Raw genomic sequence first — 12,275 nt, forward strand, 5'->3', positions numbered from 1 at the left:
CAGCCAGTGGGGTTTTTGGGTCAGTGCACCTGCCCCGTGCCTGTCAGTTCTCTTCAGACCTACAATAATAACTTCGCTGGCAAGGAATTTTTCCACTCAACAACATTCACAACTACATGGAGGGCCTCCCTTACAAGCTGCACCAGCCCTCTCTTATCACTGTTATTGCTGCAGTACTTGTAAAAAGAGAGTTTAAACAACCCCTCCCCACTTTTTCTAGGTAGATAATAGTGTAGACTCTGTTTTCATATTTGTCCTTTTTCTGTGTTGGTCGTTTTTGTGCTTTATTTCACCACTTCTATGCGTGTTTTGTTTTTCTTCCCTCCATCTTTTCAGGGTTGGATAATTGCCATCTTTCTTATTGAAGCATTAACTTGATTGACACAGAGCCAGTTGGGTGAATCACCTGACTGAATGGCCATCAAAGACCTTTCACCCCTTGTAATACAGCATGTTGTGGTTGCATTGCTCAGCGGATTTTGATGAAAGTGGGAAGTGCACATTAACTATGTTTATGGTTTCACACTGAGTATCCAGTCCAAATCAGAATGTGACTTGTTTGTGTGCAACTGAACAACACGCCCCACCAACAGCAACCCCAAACACCACACACCTTTTATGCACTATTGAACCGACTCAGATAATTTGCCTTTCTGGTTACTTTGAATACTTTGCCAGTCATATATTGAAATATTACTGTCCATATATGGTTTTTGTATTTGGGTGTCTGGCCTACCATTCAAAATGGTCCATGTTAGGGAGTTAAATAGTGTTCTTTACAAGTCTAGGCATGCCTCCCACACACCTAAGCCAAAGACAAAACCTTATCTCAAGTTTGTCTGACACTGTATAGACCCTGACTTATCATTATAACACTGTAAGTTAGATACATATGTTTTTTCTTCTGTTCCTACACCCTAATGATTCTGCAATGTTCATTTCCTCATTCTTGGGGCTGCATGGGGGCCCTGTTACAGTCTGAGTTGAGGTTCCTCTCTGTCCTTAATTTCTCCCAGACAACAAAGTGAAAAACCCTGAGTCAGTGATTACTGCACAGCACCCTGGGATTGTAAGATCTGTAGAGTGATTCACCTTAATTGTCCTCCACAGATCTGCTTCCATTACTTAACTTCTATCATGAAACGCTAATTCTTGCAGTTTGCGCCAGGCCCAGTGGCCCCGCAGAGTCTGCCTGGCCCTCTTCCAGGGTGAGGTCTCTTTGGCGCACTGCTTGTCAGTATAAGTCGCATATTGAGGCATGCATGCGGTACTAATTCAGCCAATGAGCCATGGCCTTGTAATCGTCTGAGCACCTTGTTCCGTGGGCTCTCATTGAAAGAGATCCTCGCCTTCTGGTCTTTCCAGTTCCATTGCGCCAGCTTAACTCGGTTGCTCCGAGAGACAGGTTGCAGGAATTAGGTTAAGTTTCAAGGAGCTCTTAAGCGATTTGCACCTGTCTTCTCTCTCAATCACCGGGAGCAAACGGGCGGGCGGGCGGGCGGGAAGGACTGCAAATGGGTTTATGACACGGCGACCATCCGGAATGTGTAACAATAGCATTAGTTTCAGACCCTGCTGCTTATAGATTAATTTGCATGCAGCGTCTGTCATGGAAATTATAGGAAGACCCTGACGTGGGCACCCCTTAAGTTGATCATTCGGCTGCAGCTGCGACATTTTAACCCATGGCCCCTCGATCCAAGATTACAACAGGATTTGCCAGATTGAAATCTATAACCTCGTGCCCTGCACCAAGCATGTTGTCTACTGTCACTCACACCAACAAATCCAATCGCTCTGTGACTCTGCATAAAAATATGTATTCTGTTTCTGTTGGTTAGGTAAAAAGCATTACCTCTTTAAATGTTGCCAATGTGAAACTGTAGACGTAATCTCTTCCCTAGGCTGGCACTGTTTGTTTTTACACTTCGCTCTGCGGAGCACCAGTCCTATTATAGTAGCATGTGATTTAGGTCCCAAAATGGTCGTCCCCGCTCTGTGCGTGAACAAAATGCATTGCTTGCAGACGAGGTGATGGGTTTAGAGAGAGCGTGCTGGAGAGAGAGAGAGAGCTGGCTTTCCCTCAGTGCATGTTACCACCTGTTGCAGTTCTTCTGCTTGATTCCATGTGCATAGACTGCCCCCCCGCATCTCCCCCTGCTGCCCCCAGAGTGGACAGACCGGGGATGTCAGCAAGAACTTGCCAAATACCTTCCTGCTTCAGTCACCAGTGCCGTGCGATAGATGGGGGATTTAGTTAACTGTATAATACCCAGTCTGGTCTCCCAAAGTGGACCGAAATCCAGTCAGCAGCATCTGTCGAGATGACACCAGCTACAGTCACGGTTGCTGGCAGGCTGTTGATCTGCTGTGGGGCATGAGAAAAGGACTATTAAAACGGGAACAGTTGCCGCTCAGATTCACTCACATTCCTGTTCAAGTATTTGGAATTCCAGAGGGGATCCCTCCACTAAAATAGCAGACGGGGGGGTGGTGTCTCAGTGTGTTTTGTCCTACAGTCACCATTCAGTGCACGTTTTTCAGAGCTCAGCTTCGTGACCCAAATCCGGGTGCCACAGTAAGTTGGTCTGAGCACGGCTTTATGTATTAATTTCAGTGAACATATATATTTATATCCCTAACATTCAACAGTCTGCAAGAGAAGGACTTCTTTTAATTAGGATAACTTTGCAATTGGAAGGATCAATCTCTTCGCAGTCCAGTCATTTCCCTAAACAAGGTTATCGATTTAGCTTGGCTGAAAGCGCTCCTATAATAACTTTCAGTAAATATTGCATGCCCTGTGCTCTTATTTGCATCAGTCATGTTCAGCCTGGTTTCAATGTTGATTCTCTTCTTTTTAAAATGTTTAATTTAATTCTCAGGGACACAAATAATAAAATAACATAAGTTCCTCTCAACTGTGTGTCACAAGATGCATTGTGTTTTTGGTTTATTGCCAAAAAGGCAATAAAAACTGGATGAACAAAAGTTGAGCTGTCCTTACATGTTCAGGGCCAAAATATAAATAATGAAAAGAAAAAAAGGAGGCTGAATTTGTGTGCCGTGCCTGTTGACAGACGCAGCTGCAGATACTGAAGTCATCCGTACACCAGCAGCAATACACGCAACAAATCCCCCCTTGTTTTATTTAAAGCTCCTTCCAGCATCGAACCGCAGACAGAATAAACCCGTCAGAGCAGCCAGGTCTTAGGCATCCGTTGTTTTCCAGTCTCTTTTGTGGAGCTGTTGAAATGCATCGTGCCGTACTCCCCAGTTCTCAGCACAGTCATCCAAATGTGTCGACGCACTGTAAGGCACAAGGCTTTGTTTTCACAGCAGACAGCAGAGCGTCCCAAATGTTGCCGCAGTAGCAACGCTGGCCGCGGCACGAAAAGCAAAAGCTTGCGCGTCACCCACAACATGCCCCTTTGTTTTAATCTGCGTCTGGCATTTGCTTGCGTCTTTGTTTTTGAATATTGGCCTTGTTTCAGAAGCCATTTCAGGCATGTACCTGAGCCTGTCAAGAAGCCTCTTGGCTGAGATTTGACTTGATAAAGACACACCAGTGCTCCCAAGACAAGGACCCTCAATCCCCAAGCCATGTGCCTCTTACAGCTATGCAGGGCTCCTCGCGACGCAGACTGATGTGTTTCCTGTTATTGGCAAAGCTTTAGTGCTTGGGACTGGGCTCGTCTGTCATGTTGAAAGACTGTACTTAAATTTGTCAGCGAAATGAATGGTTTGTGTCAGGGCCTGACCTATTAACTGGAAGTGTCAGTCCTGGAGTAGGTGAGGGAAAAGTCGAAGCCTCTGAGCTCCGTGTTGGGACTGTAAATAAGGGGGGCGGTGGTTGGCTGTGCTCCATATCTCTGCACATGAACAGTAGAGGAAGTCTGTGCCCCATTTAAATCCCACCGCCCCCTCCCCCATCCCCATCCCCTTCCCCTCTCCACCACAACACTGGTAAATTCGGTTAACGCTGACAAATTTAGTAATCGGATGCCTTTCATATACCTGTCTCAGCAGTTATCTTTGATTTGCTTCCTATTTATACACAGCTATTTTACATAGATAATGGGAAAGGGGCGTCAGACAGTTATGGATTCATATTTAATTCAGTGACATTTCGAGACTGGCAGCCCTGCCAGGAAGCTGAGCAGTGAGACTTTGTTACATTGATTAGCCGGGCCTTGTCTTCACATACAGATATGCAAAGCAAGCATAGTGTAGGCCACCCAGCCACGTCAAAGTGTCTTCTTTTTTGTGTGTGTGCGTCAACTTCCAATTGATAGTTTCTGTAGGGCTTTTTAATCGGCACATAAATTACACAAGATTATTAACTGCTTGCCAACAGTTTGTTTTCAATAGCATATTTGTTTCTTTCAGTCCTCAGATCCGATTCCAGCCAAGAAGTCCAAACATGAAGATTCTGTCCCTCAGTCACCAGCAGCTGACAAAGAGAAGCAACCTGATTGGCTACGATCCCTCTCCTCTTCTGCAAATAAGGTACAGGAAGTTACAGAGAGGCCGCCATTTGCGTTTTGTCTCTTCTCATCACAGTGTCACAACACCAAAATGGCCAATCACCAGCAAGAGTAGTTTGAAACAGTCTGAGGCAGCACAAAATGCCGCAGTGTTGTTGTTGTGGCCCCACACCAGTTGGACCAAATTCAAGAAGCTCTCATACTGTTGTTCGTCATACATTATTTCACTCCAAGGTGTATTAATGGTTCTATTAATGATATATATATACTTTTTTAAATAAACTAATTAGAGCAAATAAATTGAGTTTTGGTAAACATTAGCACCAAGATGACTCAACAACTTCCTGCTGTCTCTCCCCCCCTTCAGGGTCTAAACTGCATTCATCCCAGGCAGCGACCTTCAGCCTTCCGCCCCTGGTCCCCCACCATTTCATCCAGTGAGAAGGAGACCTCCACGCATCTGCCCGCTGTTCTCCGAGAAAGGTGAGCGAAGATATAGTCACTTAATCAAATCCTGGAAACTGCTGTTGTTCACAATGGTCAAAGATATGTATAATTCTCTGGTTTGTAGTGGTGGTTTAAAGACCTCTTGTCAGTGGGCCTCAGGCTTATTTTATTTAAATATATTTGAAGCTAATGATTACTTATGGACATCACACAATACCTTTCTTTCTCCACATATCTTTACACCTTAGACTTAACGTTCATCCGTACAATCAATAAGAAGTCATCCTGCCTCTTGTTTGGTTTTATTTTTTGGTTTTCCAGCATTCAGTTTGCTGTCCACACCCTCGCATTTCAGTTCAGCTCTGTGGAGTGCAGTGTGGGCAGCACAGGGTTGTGAGCCAGCAGATACTCATGTCTATAGCTGCAGCACACAAAGGCGTAAAAGTGACCTCTGTCAGCTTCAGCCAGAAGTCGACTTTCATGATTTTGTATAAAGAAGCCTACACACGCGTCTAGGTCTACCAAAGACCAAATCCAATATGGTAGACCCGAGGCACACTTTGAATACTCTTCACTTCCTACACGGTGCCACTCTTCCAAAAATGTTTTTGTTTCTTTCCTTGTTAGCCACTATCAGACAGTTTAAGGTTTAGAAAAAATAATTTAATTGGCAGACACAGCAATTCCCTCCAAATCAATCAAGTAAAAGAGGTGCAATCATCAAGCCAACAATTTGTTTACTGGAGACACCAACACCCAGTCTCTGGGAAGGTTACAGAGCAGATACATGGAAAATGTGTTGCTCAGAAAAACAACACAGAACTCTATTTTAGGCTTCTGGTTGGTTTGCCAAAAAATAGATGCAAACAGGGAACAATTTATTTTTGTAATGAGATAGCAGGATTTTGAAATCTTTGTTATTTTATTTTATAATTTGTACTGGTGTACATTTTGTTGTTTTTATGTATTTTATATCTAGGAACTATTTTGAAAATGTTGAGAAATTAGATTGTTTGAAACACTGTGTTCTGTACATACTTTTTTGTTATTTGGCATCAAAGTAACAATGTGCTAGTCATTGCATTTTGGAGTGTTTTTTCTTTGTTGTGCATTGTGGTTAAAGAAAATCCCAGAAATTATAAATAGAAAAGGACTTTCTCTTTCTTTTGCTTGGGCTTTTCTGAGAATTAATGCATTTCATGTCTCTCCCTTCCTCATGCAGCTTTTACAACTGCAAAAGTATAGAAACCTCAGTGGCACCCAATGTGGCCCTGACGCCATTGCCTCATCAGAAAGTGGGGCAGCATTCCCCGTCCGTACCCAGTGCCTCCCATGCCAATGGCAGTGATGATAGTGGAAGCAGCAGGCCAAGGAAAAGAAGGCTGACAGGCGAGGCGCACCCAGCACCAGAAACTCTCTGTCCCCCCGTCCCGGCAAGCACAGCAACCCAGGAAGACAAGGACTCCGAGGGAGAGATCGAGGTGGAGAGTCGGGAGGAATGTAAGTAGTCGCCCTCATGCCACCCTCAGTCCAAACCCTCACCATTGATTAATCTGTTCATTTATTTATTTCATTTTATTTCTCTGAAAGCACATATCCTACACCATGTTTACCCTAACCTGGGTTCCTTTCTCTCTCTCTTTCCTCTGGCAGTCACGTCCTCTCTGTCGTCCCTGTCGTCCCCTTCCTTCACCTCTTCGAGTTCGGCCAAGGACCTGAGTTCCCCGGGGACCCAGGTGACCGCCTCCACAGTGTCAGCGGCCTTCGAGGGCCCGGCCCCGCTCAGCGAGGCCCACTGCTCGGGGCTGGAATCAGAGCTGGAGTCTCTGAGGCAAGCCTTGGACAGTGGCCTGGATTCCAAGGAGGCCAAGGAGAAGTTCTTGCACGAGATCGTCAAGATGAGGGTGAAGCAAGAGGAAAAACTGGGCTCCGCGTTGCAGGCCAAGCGCAGCCTCCAGCAGGTCAGACTGCCTTCTGTCGATGAACAAATCTCACAAACCACAAATAGCCAAGGCAGTAATGGCCTTTTTGTCATACATTTTCTGCTGCTTGCAGTGTACACACAAGGTTATAAGGACAGTAGACAAAGCAGACAAGTTGTAGGTATGAAAACTAGCACGTTTCAGCTACAGTTGAAGATTTATTTTCCTGCAAAACCATTTCAACCAAGCTCACTGAAGTAACAAACTTCTAAAACACACATAGATACATGTATGGACAATCTGCCATGGAAATTGTTGAACAGTACAGTGCAATGCTGTGAGAAAAGCACGAGGTCTGAACAGGACCACAGCTCAGTTAAAGGTTACAGTCAGTCATAGGCAGCAGTACTGGAAAAGCCTCATTGTGAGCTAACAAGAGTAGCGTGAGGAGCAGCTTACTAATAGTGTTCATCCCACAAGGCGATGGTCCTGCCAGAAAAAGATCCAAGTGCATTATTGTTTAGTTGAAGACGGAGCAGCGCGAAACCGTGGTAGTTGACAGAAGCGTTTGTCCTGTGAAAGGATTTCCCATCAGCAGGCCAAGGGTGTTACCGCAAAGAAACAAGCTGTTCGTTGGTTGGTTTCAAGAGGGAAGGAAGCCCAACTTCTGGCCTTCGTGTCAAAAACATTGCTTTAACTCTTTCAATTGCTAAAACCAACACTCTCTACAGCTGACCTGTTCTTATATAATAATAATAATAACAACTGTAAATACACATTTAAGCAAGCAGCAGTTACAGTGCATTTTTCCTGTTAATGAGGATCCCCATAAATCATTGAAATAAGAGTACCAGTTGAAGCATCATCTTATAGTACCTGATTACTTTACTGTGCTTTAAAGGTGCTTTATAAATATGTATGAATGTAGTGAAAAAACAGCATTTCAAATAAGAACACTGATGTCAGTCAGTTTATACCAACATGTGAAACAACTACAATTCATATTCAGATTTATATGCAGTTGCGTTTGGTGATGCTAAGTTCTTTTTTTCTCCGCTATTCCCCCTACACACACACACACAACAGGAGCTAGAGTTTCTGCGGGTGGCCAAGAAGGAGAAGCTGAGAGAAGCGACCGAAGCCAAACGCAACCTGAGGAAAGAGATCGAGCGGCTGCGCGCGGAGAATGAGAAGAAAATGAAGGAGGCGAACGAGTCGAGGATACGGCTGAAGAGAGAGCTGGAGCAGGCCAGGCAGCTGCGAGTGTGTGACAAGGGCTGCGAGGCCGGCAGACTGAGGGCCAAATACTCAGCACAGGTGAGAACTGCGTGCGAGAACACACACGCACACAAGCTATCTACACTATTGGTGCAGTTGGGAGTTCATTAGAAAGGCTCTCGTAACGGAAAATACAGGTCTCATGAAGTTAGTCAGCTTATTGCTGCTCCACACTACCTTTATAAGCGGTTTAAATTGATACAGTATCTGATAACAGCAAGTTTCCGAGTACAGCCCTGAAAACTAGGCTGTGCTCAAAAGAGTAAAAGCGCAATTTTTTGCTAAATAGACAGTTTCCACCTGAGATTTTTCTGGGTCAAAACAGAAATATAAATGCTGTGTGAAGACTCATCTGAAGAACAGCTACAAAAAGCTAGCTTGCAGTCTGGATTTTAAAGCATTGCCGTATTGACTGACAGTGTCCACGGTGTCATGAATAGGTGTGGGGAGTGCTGTGAACGCCAGTCTGTTTAATTTGTCTGTTTATTTTAGAGTATACAATCTTCTCTAGAGCTTTTAGAAACTAACACATTTCAAGGTTCCTGAACAGCCTGATAAGTTGCTGTTTTCGCCCCGTAAGAAATGGGTGTCGCCCTAAGAACACTGATGAGAGATAAGAGCAACCTAAGAGGAAACAGGAAGTCAAACTGACTTCCTTGTATGCATCATGGGAAGACTGACTGATAAGAACAGAGCAGACAAAACAAGAGTCAAGTGGGAACCACATTCAGGGTGTGTCCCTGTCTTGATCTGCCAGACAGGTGACAGACAGAGACAGACTCACAGAGATAGCTTAAGCTGCAGAAAAGACTTTAAAGAAAAACTATTGGCTTTCCTTATTTAGACACTGCTCATTTCAAACTTCTAATATGGTATTAAAAAAAGAACACTTAAAAAAAAAAAGGTGTCACTCTATACTACTATGTCATGTAATGTAATATATTGTCCGATTCTTAGAAATAGCTTTTAAGATATATGAAATCTCTATTTAAATATTTGTATTTATATTAGAAATCACATACACTAAACTATATCAAAGTGTATGTGTATATATAAATACACATTGTGTGTGTGTTAGAACTCTATGGATTAAAGCTTTCAAACTAGAAAATACCATATAAGTACATCATGCAATCAAAAGTTAAGTCATTTCTGACATGGCAGGGCTGTGAACACACACTCATTTCACAACGATAATAGTTTAATTTTGCAGTATTTACTACACCGTGCCTTGTCAGTCTTTGACCTTTTGCTGTCTTCGCAACTGTGTTCACAGCTCCACCTTCTTACTGTCACCCCGCTGTCAAGGGGCTGGCACACACACACACACTTTTGCGCGCACTGGAGCTCAGACACATCACACCTGCAGCGCCCCTTCATATTAATCTGCACACTGCTTGTCACCAAAACCAAGCACTCTCCTGTCTGTTCACGCGCTGGCTGCTGGAGAGCCCTTTACACTGGAGCACTTTCAATGAGAAGCCATTTCAATTCCCAGCAGGAGACTGACTCAGCAAAGTGAGCAGTGGATTGTGGAAGGGGCTGGAGGGGAGCTAACAAAACACACATACCTGTAACATGCTGTCTTGCTAATATCGCCACGTGTCCAAGCACGGAACATTTAACACACGCGTGATTGTTCTTTCTCCACACACACACACACACACCAAGGACCCTTCCTGTCATGAAAACGGGCTGCTAAACTCGTTGTCAGGGTCCAAAGGTAACAGCGCAGATCAAAAATGCATTGTTCTTGTTCAGTACTGAGAAGAGCATCGTGTTACAACATTAAACACGTGTTTCACTTTGTTATGGGAATCCCCTGTTTGAAAACTGTAGTTTGATAAGAAATAGGAAATGCATTTTTTTTTTAATCCTCTGAGTCTTATGCTCGCCTTACGCTGGTTGGGAATTTAATGGAGTTACTCAACTTTTTTGGAGCTCACAGGAATTTCTTAGGGATTGTAGGATTTTTCGTTTATTGATTGATTGATTGTAACACCACAGACACCAATGATTTATGCATCTGTGGATCCAAGTGGTACAACATGCATAGTCTATACATCTAGAATAGCTTGACAGGAAGTGCAAAAGCTAAAGCGACTGTGTGTGTATGTGAATGTGGGTGGTGGACAGGAAGTAGGTAAGCTGTTTTACATGGCATGGGGTCAGATCTTAAACGGGGCATGATGGGATGCATTGCGTCATTTTAAACGTGTCTTGTCCACTTTGCAGATTGAAGACCTGCAGCTGAAGTTGCAGCATGCAGAGGCTGACAGAGAGCAACTGCGCGCCGATTTACTTCATGAGCGAGAAGCCAGGGAGCATTTGGAGAAAGTGGTCAAGGAGCTGCAAGAACAACTGTGGCCCAAAGCCGGCAGCAACAACATGGCAACCAAGGACTCTGAAAACTAAAAAAAAAACTAAAACGCAGGACAAGAAACAGAAAATCAGATTTATATTATATTCATAAGCATATACATCTATACAGAAAGGTATATGTGCCTGCGTGCATCCATGGGGATGCACTCAAAAGAAAAAAAAAAAAGTTAAATAGAAACATTTACTTGTTCAGTACAAGGAGGAAATGCGTTACTAATATAAGCACTGAAAATGCGCCTCTAATTAAAATGCGAAGAAAAAAAAACATTACATGAAAAGTTATATATAGCACAAGATGTTTTTTGTGCCTAACTATTTTCACTGAAACAAATACAAAAAGACAAATTTTGGATACAGACTTTTCTATGAATGAATAATACAAAATACAAACTTTAAATAATATCCAGACAACCATTGCGGAGCACATTGTAAGACGTGTGGCTGTACAACATGAGTGACGAGCTGAAGAAAGTGCGGCAAAGACTTTCCCGGAGCCTCGGAGTTTCCCGGTTTCTTTTGTTGTCGTTGTTTGTTTGATTTTGTTTTTTTCTGAACACATTTGAGGATTTAATTTTGTAATAAGCTATTTAAGAGACTGCGAAAGAGACTTGTTCATTTTTAAGAAAAAAAAGTGAAAAAAAAAAAACATTTCTTTGTTTGTGTTGACGGAGCCTCAAAAATAAAAACAGCAACAAAAAAATTTAACAAGCAACAAGCAAGACAAACTCCCACTAGTGCCACCATGTTTTTGACTCTTGGTGCAAAAAACAAAAAGACGAAGAAGCCATCGTTTAACAGCGGAAAACTTTTTTGGGTTTTGTTTTCATTTTTCATTGTTAAAAATAAAACAAACAGCCATGATGAGGTTTAGAGGAGAAGGGGAAGCAGGACTACACTGGTCTGGTCTTTTTCTCTTAGGAGTTTTAGAAATGCCACAGCATCTTTATTTTGGAAAAAATAAAGATTTAAGTTCATTTAAGTGTATTCTGGGCACCCTTTGTTTAAATCAGCACTTCATATAATTAAGGACTGCATTCGTGTCTAACAGATTACATGCAAAAAATAGCAAATACGCATACATGTACATACAGAAAACACACAAACACACACACACACATATATATGTGTGTGTGTGTGTGTATTCATGTTTGCATGTTTGTCTGTGTATATGTAACTAAAAACATTTGGCATTCATTCTAAAATTTGTGTACCTTTGCAAAAGCTTTTTTGTATTTCTTGTATACAGTATTAATTTTGTTAAAAAGAAATCAATGCGAAGTTGAGCATGACTACATTTAATGTTTTTCTTTTGAATACTAAAACATAACATTACTTGCTGCTGTTAAAAGTTACAAAAAGCCATTCAAAAATACAATAATTTTAGGGCTGGAAGCCGCGCCATTAGTGAGAACCACTTTTTTTGTATTATTATTTTAATTATCTATATATATATATATATATATATATATATATTGATGTGTGAGTATGTGTATATACACATACACACACACACACACATATATATATATATATATATATATATATATATATATATATATATACATACATACATACACATATACACGAAATATATATATATATATATATATATATATATATATATATATATATATATATATGTGTGTATGTATGTGTATATATATATTACATTATTATAATGAAACGCACTTTGTCAAAAAATACTGTATACTGCATTTTACTCCCACTCTTGTTCTTTACCTTTCTTTTCAAGAAAATG

General features: G+C 42.1%; 1 protein-coding gene across 2 annotated transcripts in view; it reads left to right on the top strand.

The window, feature by feature from the left end:
* The window catches only part of skia (v-ski avian sarcoma viral oncogene homolog a), an 82,989-nt gene extending 72,289 nt beyond the window's left edge, over window positions 1-10,700 (top strand). For both annotated transcript variants that reach the window (XM_066691257.1, XM_066691258.1), the window contains 6 exons: window positions 4,390-4,509; window positions 4,855-4,970; window positions 6,157-6,434; window positions 6,588-6,895; window positions 7,943-8,173; window positions 10,370-10,700. In XM_066691257.1, the coding sequence (XP_066547354.1) occupies window positions 4,390-4,509; window positions 4,855-4,970; window positions 6,157-6,434; window positions 6,588-6,895; window positions 7,943-8,173; window positions 10,370-10,549 (1,233 nt within the window). In that variant the 3' untranslated portion in view covers window positions 10,550-10,700. The remainder of the gene's footprint in view (window positions 1-4,389; window positions 4,510-4,854; window positions 4,971-6,156; window positions 6,435-6,587; window positions 6,896-7,942; window positions 8,174-10,369) is intronic.
* Window positions 10,701-12,275: the final 1,575 nt, after the last annotated feature.

This window comes from Amia ocellicauda, chromosome 18, assembly GCF_036373705.1.
Source record: "Amia ocellicauda isolate fAmiCal2 chromosome 18, fAmiCal2.hap1, whole genome shotgun sequence".
Lineage (NCBI taxonomy): Eukaryota > Metazoa > Chordata > Actinopteri > Amiiformes > Amiidae > Amia > Amia ocellicauda.